Source organism: Peromyscus maniculatus, chromosome 6, assembly GCF_049852395.1.
Source record: "Peromyscus maniculatus bairdii isolate BWxNUB_F1_BW_parent chromosome 6, HU_Pman_BW_mat_3.1, whole genome shotgun sequence".
NCBI lineage: Eukaryota > Metazoa > Chordata > Mammalia > Rodentia > Cricetidae > Peromyscus > Peromyscus maniculatus.
In genome coordinates this window covers 57,244,276-57,265,401 of record NC_134857.1, presented here as the reverse complement: position 1 = coordinate 57,265,401, position 21,126 = coordinate 57,244,276, and the positions used below count along the sequence as shown (strand labels likewise).

The following is a 21,126-nucleotide window of genomic DNA, read 5'->3' as shown; positions in this document are numbered from 1 at the left end:
ATATATATATATATATATATATTGAAATAACATGATGACCAATTTATTCAAGGAAAATTTTAAATATCTTTATTATTTCAGGTTAAAACTGTGAGGGGGAGATGTTTTGTTTTGCTTTGTGGGTTTTTTTTTGCTGTTTTATTTTGATTTATGAGACATGGTTTCATAGACTGAAAGGTGGTCTTGAAGTAGTTATGTAACTAAGAATGACTTAGAACTTTTAATCACTTTGCCTCCTCCTCCTCAGTTCTGGGATTATGGGAATGCCCTATCAGATTCAGTAAATACCTGATGATTTACAGAGGCACAATGTCATTGTTTTTAGTCAACCACTAAGTTTGTTGATTTCCTGTATTATATCTAAATATAATAGCTATTTGAATATCACAGTCCCCTCTGGCTCTTACTCTCTCTGCCTCCTCTTTTGAAGGGAATCCATGAGGTCTGAGGGCATATATTTGATGGCTCTTGATCTCAGATATTTGCTTTTATCTGCTGAACAAAGAAGTTTCTCTGATGATGACTGAATAAGGCACTAATATATAAGTATTGCCATTAGAAGTCACTTTGTTGTTCTCTCTCTCTCTCTCTCTCTCTCTCTCTCTCTCTCTCTCTGTGTGTGTGTGTGTGTGTGTGTGTGTGTGTGTGTGTGTGTGTGTGTGTGAATAATATAGCTAAATATTCTGTGTTGGTTTTTAAGATAGTAAACAGAAATCTTAATAATTTGTATTTAATTTTTATAATTACTTTAATTAAATAATTTTGTATTAGTGACATCAATTTGGGTTACAAATTGCCACCCTAAAAATACAAAAATGTCTTTATATATGTATATGCATAAAAAACATATATACGTATAACTATAAAATGTCTTATATAGTATATAAAAGTAACTATGAATTATATATACAGTCTATAGTATATTCTTTTTATATATATTTTAATTGTAAAAGAAACTATTTTTTTTCTCATTGCTCTAAGAATTAAAATTACATGACGTAGTTAACATATTCTACAAGTAGAATCCCTACATATAGGTTGTAGATGCTTGATACCACTGGCTGATTCTAATGACAAATATAAACCACAGTAGATATTCTGAAACATTTTTGAATATCTATAGTTCTCTATATTATGTGTGTCATGGCTTAAAATTCTTACACACAATGGCAGTTTTATTCTTCCTATATGTTACCTTCCTAGACTGAATTAGTTGCTGGCCTCAGAGTTGTTTCTCTGTCTACAATCTAAGAATCTGTTGAGCTGCCACCTCAATGACTGAATCTGTTTTGTTTCAAGTGAGAGCTTCAATTGCATGTGATCCACCTGTAACATATTTCTGTGGAACACTTCTCTTTAAATGAAGAGCAACTGTGTGACAATCCCATTGAACACATTCCAGAAATTGTAATAACTTGAAGTGATTGTGTCTACTTGGAAACATTTTCTTACCTCCATCTGGCATCGAATGACAGGAGGCTCTCATGCATTACATTCCTTTATTTGACCTCTCACCCTGCCTCAGATTGCCTCACATATGATGTACACAATGCCGAGATGGGGCATTCTTTTCTCTTTTTATCTCAGAGGAAAACCGATTCATTTTCTCACTCTGTTGTTGCCAATCAGATTTCCACGCATAACATTTACCATCAAGTTGTTTCTGTTCCGGGTTTATTAAATGTTTTTGTCATGAAAGTATGTTGATTTGGTAAACGTTGTACAAATTATAAGCATAATAATAATAATAACAGTAAACAACATTTACCTCAAGCAAAATTGGGCACAGAAACTAAGTAGACTTTTCCTCCAAGAAAATATACAAATGGCATGAGATATGTACACTAGTGCTCCACAACCTTAATAGTTAGGAAACTGCAAACTCATACCATAAAGGAGGGCCAGTGAGATGGGTCATGCATAAAGGCACTTACTGATCAACCCAGGAAACTTTTGCCCTCCACATGAACCCCATATTGCATGCACATACTTACACATCATATACACATAATAACAACAATAGTAGATATAATAGTAAAATTTAAACCATGAACATTACTTTCTGCATTAGGATTACTATTATTTGACATATAGATAAATAAAAAATAGCAAGATTAGTCAAAGATGTAATATAAATAAACTGGAACCCATGGACCTTTGCTTGCAATGTACAACAGAGATGTAGCTTGATCTGCTTAAGAGTCTCCCTGGCAGTAAGATTGGGATCCATCTCTGGTGCATGAGCTGGCTTTTTGGAGCTCATCACCTATGGTGAGACACCTTGCACAACCCTGATGCAAGGGAAGGGGCTTGGACCTGCCTCATCTGAATGTACCAAACCCTGTTGATTCCCATGGGAGGTCTTACCTTGTTGAAGGAGGAAGTGGGAAGTGGGTTGGGGGAAAGGAAGCTGGGGGAGGCAGGAGGAGGGAAGAGAAGAGAATCTGTGGTTGGTATGTAAAATAAATAAAATATTTAATAAAAAAAAGATAGCATGTAGCTTTTTCAAAAAATATAATAAATTATCATATACACAGTCAATCCCATTTATGGAGTATATAAAAATAATTGTAATCACTATCTCAAAATATATTTATATGTGTATGTCCATTTCAATATAGCCAAAGTAAGGAAATTATTAAGTAGACTAAAGAGAGCAGACACACCATTTTTTATCCTTATAATAGCAACATTGATAAACTTGAAGGTCATTATGCTTAGGGAAATAAGCAGTCACAAAGAATAATCTCCACATGAACCCACTTTATGGGGAAGCTACAAAAGTCAAGATCACAGAAATATAGTGTAGAATAATGGTCGCTGTGGACTGTGGGAGGGAAATGAGTTATTACCAGGGGTCTGTTATGGAAGATAAATAAGTTCTAGGGATGTGCTGTAAAATAGTGGGCCTATTGTTAACATGACTTTATTGTGCCCTTAAAAATTTAGGAAGATTGATCTGACACTACATATTTTCACCACAGTGAAAAAGAGGGGGAAGAAAAGAAAGTACAGTGGGAATTTGCAGCCTCCCATACTTCTCTCCTCACTAATGCACATGACTTTAAGAATGGCATCCAACAAATAATAAAGGAGGACAGGGAAAAATCACGGATTTGTGGTTACTAGAGTTCATGTAATTTCAGTTGATTTCTCGTTAAGAAAGGTGATACACAATTATGAAAAAAATATGTAATAATCCCTCTGGAAGTATAACATCTCTGCAATTGAGACACTCAGCACAATAAACCTCAGCATTCTCATTATCAGGTACCTCTTCTCAGGCAGGAAAAGAATGCCAATTGTTGATCAGTAGCTATCAAAATTCTCACACGCTACGTATTTTTCACAGACTAATTGGCTTCTGAATGTGAACATGACAGAATGTTTTACAGATAAAGGAGCTAGAAGACAGTGTTTCAGACCATCACCAGATCTGCCACAACTTATGAAGAGCTGCAATGGGATCGGAGAAATCAATAGCTCAGGTCAATGAGAGTCAATAAAATATTAGCTACTAAATCAGGAAAGAAAAGAATTGAATCTCAACGTCCCCTATGCTGACAGGTGACAGTCATTGGAGATGATCACAAAACAGATATTCAGTTGTCTCGAGGCACACATTTGATCCAATTTAAATTCTGAAAACTATCCAGAGAGTGATAAATCGGGAAATCTGCATGTGAGCCCAGTATTCCAGTGGTACACTAGTACATCTGTATATTTCTTTTCTCAGACTAAACACAAAGTGATTTTATACTTCCTATTGAAACAGTATTAATTCTAGTTAAGCTAGTTTTATTTGATAGATGAATTAAATTCAGGGTCAATAGGGAGAAAATAGTTATCCAACGGAAGAAATATCATCTACAAGGCAATGGGGGAGCGGTAAAAAGGAGTATTGAAGAAAGTTCTGTTCAACAAGCCAAACACATCAACAAATGAGTTCTTGTTCAATTTAGCACAGAAAATAAATGATGTTTAGTGTTGCTAAGGCTTAAGCCAGATGGCTAATCATATTTAACCAGTGCAGAAAACAAACAACAAAGATAGTATAAATTAGAATATTATGGGTCCTTTTAGATGTCCTTCTTTAGAGTGTCAAAGATTTCTTGTTGTCAGCAATTATCTATCTTCCACTTTACTTAACCATCAAAGAATGACACTATTTGGAAGGATTAGGAATGTCCCGTTGTTGGAGGAAGTCAGTGGAGGTAACCTTTGAAGCTTCAAAAGCCCAAGCTAGGTCCAGTTTTTGACTCTTCCTACTGCCTGCGGATCTGGATGGAGAACTCCTAACTCCAGCATCAGGTCTGCTTTCATGCCACCATGCTCTCTGCCATGATAATAATATACTAAACTTCTGAAACTGTAAGCAAGCCTCAATTACATGGTGTCTTTTACAAGATTTGCCATGGTCATGGTGTCTCTTCACAGAAGTAAAACAGTTAACTAAGATATTAATATTTCTTGATGCCAATGAATTGTAAAATAAAACTTCATTTTGTCTCAGCTGGCTTTTTACAAGCTACTGGCTGTTACTCAACCATGATGACAGTGCAAAGAGATTAATTACCTATATTTAGAGATATTCTCAAGAGTCCTTGACAAATATGGCTTCCAGAGATGCTTAATCAATAGTAGTGCTCACTGGATTTTATTTTACTTTCATTTATTTACTTATTTATTAGTTAGTTAGATAGTTAGTTTGTTTTACTTGCCCAGATCTATCAATTCCTTAAGAAAATACTCAGGCTTGTTCAATATTAAATCAGTTCATTCTATGAGGGACATGGTCTCCCTTTTCCCAGTGAACATAGAGAGTACTCTGTAGCAATTCATTTCACCAGAGAAAGCCATGTTATGACAGACATGCAAGCTCATGTTCTTTCTATAATGTGTTCCCTAATACCAAAGCTTCATTAAAAATGTACAACTCAATATATTTTAAAGCATTTTCTTCTTAAGAATTAATATATGAACAAGTAAGAAGTTGCAAAAGGTACTTCCATCCCTCATCCTTAGTACCATTGCATGCTGGGAATTAATTCAGAGAGAGACCCCAGATACATTTCATAAATTAGCAATATATATTTTTAGGTGAAGAGACATATTTTATATTAAAGGAATTTGTATTATACAAACACATCACGCCTATACTTTCAGGTAACTAAATATTACTTCTCTGGAACACTTAACAGCTATCAATGCGCGTGCGCGCGCACACACACACACACACACACACACACAAACATCCTATACATGCGCGCACACACACACACACACATCCTATACTCATGCATATCTTCTTATGGGTAGCAGTCTTAACTTTTTATTCTTGGACTCTGAGCAGTCACAATTTCATGCATGTAAATTTGAGCTTATAGGACTGTGTTCCTGGAATACTTAATAGATGTGAATTTACTAGGAAGACAATTTGCATTTTAAAACTAAAGAGATATTTATAAAGTGTTGTGCTAATACATTTTCTGACTAATATACAGCTACATAATCTTACTACACCAGTACAAATGATTTGCATAATTACAACTGCTCTGTTGGGTACCTACCAACTGTAGGATGGATATACAACCTTCTAATAATTCTCTTACACTCTGTATCCAGTATTCATTTAGCTCCCCAGAAACAACAGAGCCCAAGGTAACTTTGCAAAATGCACACACTGGACAGCATCTCTGTTTCACATACTCACATTGATGTCTTCCAAATCTAAGTTATTTAGAACAATATTGTTCCTCTTCCATATGATAGGGGGTCTCAGGGCTCCCACAATGGCACAACTCAGAACAGCACTTTGTCCCACGGTGGCTGCAGTAATGCTTACTCTCTGATCTTCAGGTAGACTCAGCTGAATAACTTCTGCAATGACAAAGTGTCAATATATTGGTGAGTAGGTCATTTTCCAACATTAATTATTATGAAGTTTTTGAATATGAATGATTTTGGCTTTGAATTTGAATGACAGAGGAAAAAAGCTCCCAATGAAATGAAGAAAAGAGTAAATTGTTTCCAATTAAAGGTCAGAATGACATTTCAATTTAATTGATTGACAAGCATCCTCATGAGGCTATGAACTATTAAACATGAAATGCGTATCAGAAGGAGAGTTACAAAAAGCCTGGCAGATTGCACCTGAAAGAGAAATAAATTATTTAACTACCAATTCGACATGTACTGTGTCATCCTTATTGAATTAAAAATGATGTTGTTTATTGTCTGATGGATTTATACTGTAGGTGAGGTGAGATCATTGTTGGCCAGCTTCAGAGAGCAGTTGTAGAGCTATATGGGCAAAATGCATCATTAAGCTGGGAAATATAAATTGGCTCTAAGAAAAATGGATTTATTTGGGAAGTTGTAAGAGGAGAGGAAAAATAAAAACATACTCCAAATTTCACCAACCACAGAGCAATGAAGTGGCATTACATCTGCCCTCCCTGACTGAGTGCTAGTACAGTACCATCATTTTCAGGTCATTGAATTTTCCACTTAAACATTTTTTTAAACCTAGTGCTTATAAGTCTGCCAACGATTATGCAGAGTCATGAGCACATTGTTGGAAAAATGAATATGGCTTTTCTCTTGTCAGTCAATCCTTACCAGCTGAGAATTAGCATCCAGCCCCTGATGCACCACCATTAAGATGTCTGAAACAGTGTCTACAGTGTCTCCCATTTCTACATCCATGTAGATCTGCCTTGTGGTTCCTGCCTATTGTTTAGATCCTTATTCTGACATACTCTGTTTAAATATCACATTTTAACCTGCTGAACTGTTCTACCTATAACCTTGAAGTACCTGCCTCTGGGGCGTGGCCTCAGGACTACCTTTATGACCCGAGACACACATACATTGTCTCTTCTCTCACTCCTGGGCTTGGATGGTGTGGATTGATTCAGGGAGCAGAAAAGCCTGGATCTGTACCTCAACATTCCAGGACCCTGCAATGATTCTCTTATTCTGTCTAGTGAATTTTCTTTCCTTTTTTTTTTTTTTTGTTGTTGTTGTTGTTTGTTTTTTGAGACAGGGTTTCTCTGTGTAGCTTTGAGCCTTTCCTAGAACTCGTTTTATAGACCAGGCTGGCCTTGAACTCACAGAGATCCACCTGCCTCTGCCTCCCGAGTGCTGGGATTAAAGGCGTGTGCCACTGCCCGGCTGAATTTTCTTTCCTAATAAATTCCTTTTACCCTTTAAGCAGACTCCCAGGGATTTCTTGCTATACATATGTGTGTATATATACATTTATATACACACTTATACATATATGTAAATATATGTATATATATATATGCACTTAAATGCATTTATCCATGTGGTAAAATTCACATATACAATAAATAGGCACAACTAATTGTTATGTTGATTAGGAATAGAAATAGTTTGAAATTTTCAGAGAATTCTTTTTATAGTTTAAAACATTATAAACATTATAAACATAATACATATATATATCATAAAAAACCATTAATAATTCTCTTTGTGTGTTCCTGAAAGATAGCATCTGAGCTTTTCTTTAAATAACAAAAAAGATAATAGAACCTCTAATCTTAATAACATAATATTATGGTGGTCTATTTCAATACTTAGAATATAATTGCCACTAGGTTATCATGAAAACCTCCTCATCAACTCTTTCACCTGGAATTGGTATGCCACTTGAAGTTGTTGTGCTCTTTATAGTGATATATTACATTTTAATTAGATAACATGATCATCTTATAATAAACATTGACAATGTGTTAGCCATCCAAAATATATTTTAAAGAGAACTTATAATTCGAAAAAAAAATATTATTCAGGCAATAATAATATATAAAGAAAATTTTCTCTACAACTATATTTTTAATTTGTTTTAGAAACTTTTTAATTATTAACTATAGATATTTTGAAAAAAAATTTAGAATTTTGTATATCCCTAGCTACATTATAGAAAATTTTATCTACATAAACAATCATTTTTATTGAAACTGTTGCAACTCAGATCAATAGGGTCTTCCCAAGACAAACTGAGCAGAAGGCCTTCTTTCTAGGAGGCCCACCCTGTCCATATTTAGTATTTTAAATATGATTTATTTTCCAATATTAAAAGTTAGGCATCTCTATTCTTCACTGGTAATAAGAACACTTTATTGTGAATGATGTGCTTATACAAACATGCAAAATGTATTATTATCATACCCTATTATAGTATGTATGGATGAAGCTATCATTCAATTTAAAACTTCAAAATTTATCAGAATAAGGGGTGTTTCTTCATTGTCTGTGTGTGTGTGTGTGTGTTTGTGTGTGTGTGTGTGTGTGTGTATGTGTGTGCACCTATATTGTAGTGCTTATGATTGTAAGCTTATAAACAAAGATTCAAAGAGAAGCATAATTGTGGTGGTATTGTGTTCCCCAAAATATTGTGCAGCCTAATAAATTTATCTGGGGTCAGAGACCAGACAGACACTAGATACAGAGGCTAGAAAATGGTGGCATTCATGCCTTTAATCCTAGCATTCCAGAGACAGAAATCCCTCTGGATCTCTGTGAGTTCAAGGCCACATTGGAAACAGCCAGGCATGGTGACACACACCTTTAATCCCGGGGAGTGGTGGTAGAAGGCAGAAAGATATATAAGGCATGAGGACCAGAAACTAGAAGCTTCCTTCAGGCTTTTGAGCAGCAGTTCAGCTGAGAGCCATTGGGATGAGGACACAGAAGCTTCCAGTCTGAGGAAACAAGACCAGCTGAGAAGTTGGCCAGGTAAGGTTAGCTGTGGCTTATTCTGGGTCTCTGATTTTCCAGTGTTCACCCCAATACCTGCCTGGGTTTGATTTTATTAATAAGACCTTCTAAGACTCCTGCTACACATAATCTTTTATCTGCATTTTCTTGAATACTTATGAATGATAGCATTTTGTTGTTGTTGTTTTTTAGCATTCTATCTGGAGTCATCTTTTGCTATTTAGGTGCAGAATACTGCTTGCAGTCATAACAGCAGCCATCTTAGTTCTCTTTCCTGTACCTTTACTCTAGTGATAAAACATTTCAATGGAATGAGCTTTAAGAAAAAGCATATATAACATGATCCTGTGCACCTGTTATGGTGATGTGCTTTTGTGAAGCCCATGTTTGGACAGCTGAGTTAGGAGGACAAGTTTAATTACCTCTTGAGCTACATAGTAAGACTGTTTAAAACAACAATAATGATAACAACCCTCCCAAAACAAAACAAACAAACAAACAAAAACCACATAGTACTCTTGTTAAAGGGAAACCTACATGGAGTACACTTGTTTTGAAATACTTCTGCATTTTACTGACTCATGAGTGTCTCATCTCTCTGGCAGTTTTTTTTTTCTCATATATAAGGAAAGAAGTCAGAATTCTTATATTTTTAATACAAGACACTTCCACTGTAGATCTTTTTTTTTTTCTGTCTGATAATTTAGCTAAACAAAATCATGTAAATTAATTGCTTATTGTGGGTTACTATGTACTTTTTCTTATCTTCATGACTAGAATTAGGGGAATTATAAGAATGCATCTTCAGGGCTGAGGCGATACTTGCCACAAAATCAAGAAAATTAGTTGAAACATCAGCACCCCAAAGAAAAGCTAGACATGGTGACCTGTGCTTGTAACACCAGAGCTAAGAATGGAGAGAGGGGGGGTCTTGTTGTTGGCTAGTGAGCCTAGGCTAATCAACCAGCTCCATATTCCAGTGAGACTGAAATAAGATGGATGGCTCATGAGGTGTAACACTTGAGTTTGTCCTCTGTGCACATTATATGCACACATGCATGAATGTATGCAGGCACGCATGTACACACACACACACACACACACACACACGTACACACTTTCTCAAGGAAAAGCTCTTTTATTGAAAATGGGCACTTTTCTCATACAATATATACTGATTATAATATACCCTGATTATGGTTTCCCCTCCTTCTCCTCCCAGTTTCTTCCCACCTCCCCTCCCATCTGTATGCACTCTTTTCTGTTTCTCATTACAAAAAAGCAAAACAAACAAACAAAAAATCCAGATTTCTATGAATGACAACAAAATATGGCAAAATAAATTATAACAAGATAAAATTAAAACCATCAGATTGATGATGGACAAGACACCAGAACAGAACAGAAGGAAAAGAGCACCCAGAGAAGGTACAAGAAGCAGAGACCCACTTGTTCACACATTCACAAGTCATATAAAAATACTAAACAGCTCTAGCTCGACCATCCCGTTGTAGTTGTGGGTTTTAGTCTGGTTATGCTTTGCTTTATATCTAGTATCCACTTATGAGTGAGTACATATCATGTTTGTCTTTCTGAGTCTGGGTTACCTCACTAAGGATGATATTATCTAGTTCTTATCCATTTGCCTGCAAATTTCATGAGGTCATTGTTTTTTACTGCTGAGTAATACTTCATTGTGTATATGTACCACATTTTCGTTGTTCATTCTTTGGTTGAGGGTCATCTAGGTCATTTCCAGGTTCTGGCTATTATGAATAATGCTGCTATGAACATAGTTGAGCAAGTGTTCTTGTGGAATGACTAAGCATTCCTTGGGTATATACACAAAAATGGTATCATTAGGGCTTGAGATGGAGTGGGAGAGCAATGAAAGAGATACCTTGATAGAGGGAGACATCATGGGGATAGGGAGAAACCTGGTGCTAGGGAAGTTTCCAGGAATTCACAAGGATGACTCCAGCTTAGACTTCTAGCAATAGTGGAGAGGGTGCCTGAGCTGGCTTACCGTGGTAATCAGATCACTGAATACCCTAACTGTCATCATAGAGCTTTCATCCAGTAACTGATGGAAGCAAATGTAGTGATCTGCAGCCAAGCAGCCAAGCACCAGACCAAGCTCCAGAAGTCCAGTGGAAGAGAGGGAAGAGGGATTCTATCAGCAAAGCACAATAGATCATGATGGGGAAACCAAGCTAGTGGGAACTCATGGACTTTAGACCAGCAGCTGTGGAGCCTCCATGGGACTGGACTAGGCCCTCTGCATAAGCAAGACAGTTGCGTAGTTTGGTCTGTTTAAGGGGCCTTGGCAGTGCGATCAGTATCTATCCCTGGTACATTAGCTGGCTTTTGGGGCCTGTTATTCTGGTGGAACACCTAGCACAGCCTTGATGCAGAGGGAAAGGATTGGACCTGTCTCATCCAAATGTACCAGGCTTTGCTGACTCACCATGGGAGGCCTCATCTTTTTGGAAGAGGGAATTGTGGGTGAGTTGTGGGAGGAAGGCTGGGAGAGGGAGTGGGAATATGGAAGAGAGGGGGATCTGTGGTTGGTATGTAAAATTAATAAAAAAATTTCTTAATAAAGAAAAAGTACTAAACTGAAATTATAAAATACATGTAGAGGACCTGGTTCAGACCCATGTAGGCCCTGTGTTTGCTGCTTCAGTCTCTGATAAATACATTTTCAATAAAACAAAACAAAATTAAATAAAGGGTAGGAAACTTCCTCCAAAAGTAAAAGATCAAAAGACAAATCTGGTCTAATGTCACTGATATCTAGAATATTTGTGGAATATTCATTTAATAATGACTGCATGATACATAAAAATGGGAATATTTGTATAAATATGTGACTATAGTAAGAATATAAATTAAGAATTTGGGAATCATGGTGTATCTAAAAAGAGAATGATGATATTAAGCTAGACATTTACTTTTAAATCAGGAGAACAGAGCATCTTTACCAAGACTATGTTATATTAACTATGTATCTTTTGTCCAGTAGCTAAGTTTAGATTCTGCTGCATTCTAACTTACTGACACAGTAGTCTCACAATGTTAGTACCCTGGGTTGCATATAATTCCTACTATGATAATGAAGCATAAAAGAAATTAAATCAGTGACATATCAAATAACATATACTTCTCCCTTCTTTACTCTAGTAAAAGACAACTAATTAAAAGCAAATCCTAGTAGCATAATGAGTAAGAAACATATCAAAAAAGATAATTAAGTATCCTAGATGGAGTAAATTGATTCTTCTCATAATGAGAGGTCTATGATGACTCAATATCCTGATTTTAAATAACTGTGAATTTTAAATTTTATTTTTGTCAAGGAATGAAGAAATAACAAAGTAAATGCTAGTCTAGCTTAGATAGGCCAAGTTATACACTAATTAATTGTAGTAAAGTATATAAAATTGTAGACTAAATGTATATAAAATATTCTATATATATGTTGCCTTATAAAACAAAAAAAGTAATGAATCAAAAGAGTAAGAAGAAACTAATTTTTCTTTGTCTAAAACAGACTAGATCATGTGGCTTTATGTATCCACATCAATGGCACAAATATACATGCTAGAAGGGTGTATATGATCTCCTGGGGCTAAGTTACTGGGCATTATCATCCACTTGATGCTCAGAACCAAACTTCAGTCATCTGCAAGAGCAAAAGAGAGATCTTAACCTCCCAGCCATTACGGTTGCACAAAGATAGTTCAGTCTGAAAATCTTTTTATCCTGTGTCCCAGGAGGGAGTGTTGTCACTTACAAGAAATATTGCATCTGGAGCCATACTTTTATTTCATTGATCTTCATAGCAAAATCCCATTTTAACATTTTTAAACACATTGAAATTGAGAAGAAAATAAATACTTTTTCCAGAGAGACGTGAGGAACAAAGTGAGGGAGGAAAGAAGTGACAAAGGAAGGAAGAAAAAGAAAGGGAAGAAGGAAGGAAAAGAGAAAGAGAAGGGGGAGGAAAAGGAGGAGAGAGGGAGGGAAGGAGGAAGGGAGAAAGGAGAGAGGGAGAAATGGAAGATGGGCGTGATTGAGAGGGCTGGGGAAGGAGAGAGGGAAGGAGGAAGGGGCAAAGGAGAGAGGGAGGAAGAGAAGAAGAGAGGGAAGGGCTGAGGGAGCTGCAGAGGGAATGGCCGGCCAGAGAGCGAAGCCAGCAGAGCAGTCCACCATCGGCCCTGAAGCTGCTCCTCCAGCAGATCATAAATGACTGCAGCTGGAAGCTCAAACTTGCAAAACGGAAGTGAAAAAAAAAAAAAGAGGCCACAGATTTAAGAGGGAGCTTGGGATAGTGCTGGACATTTAACAAAGAGGTAGAAATGTTAGGAATACACTACACAAATATAAAAGAAAGAAAAATTTAATTTAATAAAAGACCCTGACAGGAATTACAACCAAACCTCAATCTTCGAGTGTTATGCTTTTGAGCACTTTTGTAATCTTGGTTAAGGAAAAGACTTCTTAAGTCAACCACAGAAGTTGAACTTTTATCTTAATCATTAAATTATTTAAAGACACTATTAAGCGACCAAATCCACGAGTCACAGAGCAGGAAATGTACTGCTCAAAAATCTAACAAAATCACATGTGCAAAATGAATAAAGACCTGCAGATGATTGCAAGCTGTTAAATAATCAATAGGACTAACAAAAGATTTGAGCAAATGTTCATGGATCACTGTAAGCTACGTGGCTAACAATACTCTGAATAAAGGTAGTGCTCAGCAGTCCATGAAATCAGGGAAAGAACTCTCATTCTAGAGCCTACAAGACTCTCTGTAGCTAAAATTAACAATAACAATGGTTGAGAGTGTTTGGGTATATGCAAACTTTAAATTCCTTAAACATGAGTGTAATTCATATATACACTTTCTTTCTCCACTTGGAGATGAAGTCAAGGCAAACCTGCCTGTATAGACATGTTTCTCCAAACAAGCCAACACCCTGTCTTACAGATGCATTGAGCTGTGAAACTGAGCAGCACGTTTTTTTGTGGGTTTTTGTTGTTGTTGTTGTTTCTTTTTCTTTTCTTTTTTTTCTTTTTTTTTTTTTTTTTTTTTTTTTTTGGTTTTTCGAGACAGGGTTTCTCTGTGTAGCTTTGCGCCTTTCCTGGATCTCACTCTGTAGACCAGGCTGGCCTTGAACTCACAGAGATCCGCCTGCCTCTGCCTCCCAAGTGCTGGGATTAAAGGCTTAAAGGCGTGTACCACCACTGCCCAGCTCTGAGCAGCAAGTTTTAGGCCTTAGGATGGCTTGGCATAAACACAATGCATACACACTTATATATTAAAGTCCACATACACAAAGTACATTATGAAAAATGTAAATCCCACTGACAATGAAGACATGGAGAAGAGCACGGAAAATATTATCAACTAGGCAACATGGCATTGCTGCTACCTCAGTTTTATTTCTAATGAATTCAGGGGCTTTCAACAGATTGCTGTCTGTTTCTATAAGTCCTCCATTTTTAAAATAAACATGATATCTAAACTTTTAAAGTTAATGTTAAGATTAAATATGATATGGAATGCTTATTAAGGTAATTTTTAGACCAGGTATCAAATGAATTTTAAACAGACTGAAGCTGCCATTACTAATAAAAAGCAGTTGATACATATCTGAATTGAGATGGGCACTAATTCATTATGTTTAGGAGTATATTTTATTTTACATGCAAAAGTCACATAATTTAATATACTTTAATAAATCACAAGTACAGCACTCAGCCTCATGACCATAGGCTTCAGATGCTAATTTAATGCTAATTTTGAACTAGGTGCTTTTGGGATTATTCTGAAGTGTACATACCTTTGCAAAACATCATTCAATATTATGATGATCCCTATTCTACATTGAAAAATAATAGAACACTGAAACAGCCAAGCATCTTTTCCCCATATGATTTATTTCAAAACCACATACTGATGAAATCTGATAATACAGTCTAAGTTTGTGGACTAAAAATATCTATAATGTTCCATATACAAGGTGACTTGAATCTGACATGGACCAGTAGGCTCGTGTGAACATGAGCTGTTGGCACTGTTTGAAGAACTTTGGGAGTCTCTAAGACTGGTGCCTGTCTGGTATAACAAGTCACTATCTGGTTACTAGGGGAAGGTCTTCAAAAGCTGTGTCAATCAAGCATCTCTTTCTCTTAGTCAGTCAACAGGATGTGATGATCGACCTGGCACTCTGATAGATACAGACCCTTCTCCCACCGGTATTTTTCCCCACAATGACTTCATGTCTCAAAGGTTTGAGCTAAAGTGGACCCTTCCTTCCTCTTGCTTCTGTCAGGTATTTGGTCAGGACAGTGAGAATGGTGATGCAATAGGTTTTACAGTTTTTGTTGTGATCACTTTTAAATGGAATTCATATGCATCCCAGAGTCCTATGTACCCAGCAATATAATGGAATTCATGTGAGCAGATCATAAATGGAAGTTGTGCTGTTTCGTAATGGGAAAAATCTAGTATCCATTTGGGAATTCTTTTCTGTCAGGGGAAAGAAAACAGTTATTCATACCCATTTTTAATCAACATAGTGCCCCCATGCTGTGTTAGGAGCTGTTACAGGCATGAGGGAAGAATTTGATCCTGTGTGTGTGTGTGTGTGTGTGTGTGTGTGTGTGTGTGTGTGTGTGTGTGTTCATTTTTGGAATTTGTCTAAGGCAATCCCAGAATCTTGTTTGGAAAAAGAAATCAAATGATACATTATTTTTAATTTGTATTTTTCCTTCCTTCCTTCCTTCCTTCCTTCCTTCCTTCCTTCCTTCCTTCCTTCCTTCCTTCCTTCCTTCCTTCCTTCCTTATTTTTTACTTACAGACAAGCAGAGAGTTTTCTTTCATGTGATAAGACAGAATTTTGTTATATCAGGCTACATAATGCCTTTTATATTATTGTCTAATTAACAGAATTCTGCTAAGAGATTGCTATCTGCCTCATGGCTCACCTCACTACTGAGAAACTGCAAATGAGATCAGAGCATTGGCTTCCATAGGAAGCCTTACAGAGTGTGTCTCTTTAAAAGTTTGTAGCAAATAGATGTGAAGGTCCTGGGAACCAAGAGCAGCCTTCTCATTTCTGGCCACTTTTCACAGGATCCAAGGATGGGCCTCAGCTATGCAAATGACGAAATAAATTTAACACTTCAACCAGAATTAATTAGGCTATTGAGGGTTGACAGAGCTAATCAAAACACCAAGTTTATGCTGGAGCATCACATCCTTTACTGACAGTGGGAAAGCATCATGATTAGTCACAAGCATTGGAGGTGACTCTGGGAATCTCTCTTGCAATTCTCTCTTACAAGTCAAAAACTTCAAAGAATTGATAAATAGAAACATACAGTAAAGGGAGGGGACTATTCCCAGTCAGTAAAGTTGATCTGCTCTTTCAACACTAGGATTTCACTATCTCAGATTTTTCTTTTTCACTTTTAAGGGTTTTATGAAAGGGTGTATGCGTGACAAATCTTCGTTCTTTGAGAACTTTTTTTTTTCCTATGCACATCCCTGTATCTGTAAAACTATTACATTATTTCAAGTAAACTACAGAAGAACTGAGAGGTTTTTTTGTTTTTGTTTTGGGGTTTTTTGTTTGTTTGTTTACTTGTTTTTCAGAGGCTTCTTCATCTCATCAAATATTCCTACTATGCTTGGCAAACCAGGTCTAAAGACAGAATCCTTCTACCAAACCTCTTTGTAGGGATGGAACACAGCCCTACAATCCTCCTAGGATTTCCTTGTTAACTGTGGCTGCTTTGAGCTGTGCAGGCAATATATAAATATATGCAAAGCCTTAAGTATGTACTCCCTGAGCAGATGCAGCCTGTTTAGTGAACATTTCCTATTCATCTGAACTTATTTAAATAGGATCCATTTGACTCTGCCCATTGTCTATGACTGAAACAGGAAACATAACTACCTAGAGAGTACAAAAAGATTATTCATATGTATGTGAGGGTGATTTCACAAACCACCTTTTCCAGCCACTGGGCAGCAGCAACATGGGAAGGACAGCTGCTTCTTCTCCCACCACTCAACAATTAAGAAGGGAGTGTTTGTCACTTTGCCATGCTTGCCCAGCATTCACCAGCTCCATCTTTTCTATGTCTGATGTACCAAACAATGATCCTTTCTTCTCTCTTCTTGATACCCAGTCAAAATACTACTTTTCAGGAAACAGGGAAAAAAAGTTAATTATTCCATGCAAATCATCATTCATACTACTAATCTGAGAATGAGAACATGGTTGGTTCTGCTTAAGAGTATTCACATGTTAATAGGGCTCATTTTAATTTAAATGAACCCTTAACCACCAAAGTGTTAATAGAATACCTCTAAAGGGAAAACCTTCTCACTTTCTGTGGCAACTTGGTAGATATCAGAAGAACCAAGATCTGACTAAGATGTTCTTGATAAACTCCAGGACTGCAGTCAGATTTATTTCTAATTCTAGGTCTCTGGTAACCTAGGATATTTTTACTTTAGAAAACATGCAACTGTAGATCTTTGTGACGACCTTGAGATAGAAGGGTCTTATCCCTTGACAGTTTTTATTATTGTTATTTGGTATAAATCAATTGAACAATTTGAAGCTATTGCATTCATTCCAGGGTCTCATACACACCCAACAAGTACTGTACCATCGATCAACATCACTGGCTATGGACAGTTTATAATCCTGGGCTATCTGTCTTTAAAGGTCCTGTGGCATTCTGTGAAATTCAATCACTGAGGGCAATGGTGCCTGCACTTCCGTCACCATGGGAAGACAGGAGTCCCTCTAATGATTAGCAGTCACAAGTGGCCCACCATGCTAACCAGTCCCACCTCACCCACAGTGTCCCCCAGCATTTGCACACTTGCCAACCACAGTAGTGAGTAACCCTTATAGCTTTGAGTGCAGCCCAGTCCGCAGCCCCAATGCAGACAGCTCACCACAGTGACCTGAGCTTTAGTTGATCTGCTGGGACACGTCTGTGACAGTTAGCAACTAGGTTCGACTTCTGCAAACTTGCCAATTTTTTGCTGTTTCTTCACTCATTCTCACTTATACTTCAGAAGGAGTTTAAAAAGAAATTAATGAAAAACTAAGAACATTCATCCATGGCCCGCTACACTAGAACGACACTGGATGCAGAGAAATACAAATGTAGTTATTTTTACCTTCACAGGCTGGAAATAATTGCCACAAAACAAGCATAGTTTTCATGTCATCAGTTTATGTCCATTTCTGCCTATGTACACATAGTTGTGGAGGCCCAGTTCTTCGTACACATAGGTGTAAAGGCCAGTAGTATTTATAGACACTCATTTCAGAAGTAGATATAACTTTAAATACATGTATTTGGATGTTTCACAACATTTTAGTAAAAGTCTAGAAAAAATAACCAATGAATACTTAATTTAACCTTGTAAATATAAACATGCAATAAAAAATCAGGTATGGAGTCAGAGGGATGGCTCCGTGGGTAAAGACTCTTTGCAGCTCAAGCCAAGCAACCTAAGTTCGATTCTAGGAACTGGACTTCTGGCCTCTGTACACATGCAATGCAATATATGTCTCCAGCACATGCATCATGTATACGTATGTACAAGTATGCCAAAAATAAATGTTTTTAAAAATGCACATGGAGCTGTATTTCATGAAGTAGTAGTTTCCCTTTAGAAACTTCATAAATCTAACCAGTATCTTACTTTTGAATTCGTGTCATGAAAATGTCAAGTCATATTCATTAAAACCAAATTAACTAGTAGTTCCAGTAACTATTATTTGACTCATTCTGAAAATAATAATCTAATAAATGGAGGGCACAACATGTCTCCAATGTTCCATTATTATCAATTTAGTAAAATCTAACTCATATATGACCCGTTCACTTGTGCTAAATAGCTACCAGGAACATAGCAAAATCCTTAGCTAACCCTTCTGGCCCTCAAAAACAGGAAGCTTTATGAGTAACACAGCTGCATAGAAATATTTTGTATTATCCATTTTCTTTTTTATCAGAATTTTCACTTTTAGAAACAGGGATTAACTGCATTATCACTGAAGCATGAAATTGGATGTATTAATTCCCTGAGAAGTAAAAATATTAACATTCTAATGAGACGATAACTTGTAACTTTTTGTTATACAATCAGATTCTGGTTCCTTGCTTAAAAATGTAAATGAGCTCTAAAGAAACATATTTCAAAACGCAAGCCTTAAATCGGCCTCTAAGTTATGCTAATGAGATGCCATCTGATAGAAAATCTTTAAAAGTTGTTACGAGATATGTATAATAATGATAAATGTGAATATAATTGGTGAAAGTAACCCTTTAAATGAATGCACTAGGTTTAAGCTGCATGGATATACTATGGCTTATAAAGTACATCTTTGCCACAAGGCACATTATCTGAATCAATAGTGGGGTATGATATAATTCCAGGAAGTAAATCTCCTTAAGTAAGAAAAAACCTGCCTTTTTGCATGATTCTGAATTTTAATTCTGAGAGGCTAATTATATGCTTTTGTTTTCTTTTTTTGTTGTTGTTTTTTGTTTTTATGTTTTTTTGTTTATCAAGACAGGTTTGCTCTGTGAAACATCCTTAGTTGTCCTGGAACTCACTCTGTAGACCAGGTCGGCCTTGAATTCACAGAGATCCACCTGCCTCTGCTTCCTGAGTTCTGGGACTGGAGGCATTCCCTACCACCACCCGGCTTGTTTTCTTTGTCTAGAATTTGGAGCTGTATTAAAAATGTTTGTTGGAATATGTTAATAATGAAAGCCTCAATAGCAATCCATTAGTGGAGCTTTTAATATGATTGAGTTAACAAACATCATCATTCTAACAAGTCCCAACTTTATAGATTGATATGTTTGTTGTTTAAAATAGACAGAATTGTCTGCTTCAGAAAGTAAAATAACATATCACATTTAAAAGATTACATACTCTGAGAATGTAGGAAAACACTTGCTTTCCTTAGAACAGATTCGTGTTGTCATAAAATATGTATAGATTTTGTCATTTTTGTTACAGATACTAATTTTAATATTAAATAATTAAAATACTTTTTAGCAAAACATGTCAAGATAGGACTATTGTAAAATATATTGTAATTGGTTGGTTAGTTGGTTAAAATATTAATAATTTCAAGCCGGGCGGTGGTGGCGCACGCCTTTAATCCCAGCACTCGGGAGGCAGAGCCAGGCGGATCGCTGTGAGTTCGAGGCCAGTCTGGGCTACCAAGTGAGCTCCAGGAAAGGCGCAAAGCTACGCAGAGAAACCCTGTCTCGAAAAACCAAAAAAAAAAAAAAAAAAAAATATTAATAATTTCATCCTAGCCGGGCGTTGGTGGTGCACGCCTTTAATCCCAGCACTCGGGAGGCAGAGCCAGGTGGATCTCTGTGAGTTCGAGGCCAGCCTGGGCTACCAAGTGAGCTCCAGGAAAGGCGCAAAGCTACACAGAGAAACCCTGTCTCAAAAAAAAAAAAAAAAAAAAAAATAATAATTTCATCCTAAATCAATCTAATGCCTAAATAAATAATTATATATAACTATTGAAAATTACTTCTGAATTGAAAATCTACCTTATCATAGAGGATTTATATAAAACCAACATATACTTTTTGATAATAAAATTACAGAAGGTCTTTGAAACGATAGAAGATATTTCCTTAAGAAATGTAAAATCAATTATAAACTTTATTTAGTGTGTATTACCAAGTAAGGAAGGTATGGCATATTGGGGGATTGTTCAGAAGGGATTAAAGATCCAAAAAGAGAGAAAGAGAGAGAGACAGACAGAAAGACACAAGAAAAGGGACACACAGAAAGAGGAGAGCCACAGAAAGGGAAATGCAATTAAATTGTTAAAATATTGCATCTCAGGGATAAAGAGAATATAGAATCAATTATCAATTGAGAATAGGTTGCTTTATTGAAAAACAGTCTTTCACTGACATACTGGCTATGTGCTTATTATCTGTCATACATTAAATTAAAAAAATTATCACCGGCTCTATTGATGAACCTACTAATGCTATGGGAAAATAATAGAGTAGAAACACAGGTTCAAGATTTTCAGCAAGTGAAGTACTGAACCCTGGTTCCTGTTGACTTATGGGAGATTTATGTATTCAGTTTGCATAATAAGCAAAGACAGTTGCTATTTAAAATTTGTTAAGAAACAACAGGTTTAATTAAATATTCTCTCAAGTAATTTTCAAGTGTTCACTGAATTTTTTTCAATGAACTTTTGTACTTTCCTGCAATGTCATCACAAAGATAAATGTATTAATTGATTTGTGTTCCTAGTTTCATTTTTTTTGCCGTGAGGT

General features: G+C 36.3%; 1 protein-coding gene across 4 annotated transcripts in view; it reads right to left on the bottom strand.

The window, feature by feature from the left end:
• Positions 1–21,126, bottom strand: part of Fstl5 (follistatin like 5) — a 596,430-nt gene that overhangs the window by 216,811 nt on the left and 358,493 nt on the right. For all 4 annotated transcript variants that reach the window (XM_006972666.3, XM_015990071.3, XM_006972669.4 and 1 more), the window contains exon 7: positions 5,714–5,880. In XM_006972666.3, the coding sequence (XP_006972728.1) occupies positions 5,714–5,880 (167 nt within the window). The remainder of the gene's footprint in view (positions 1–5,713; positions 5,881–21,126) is intronic.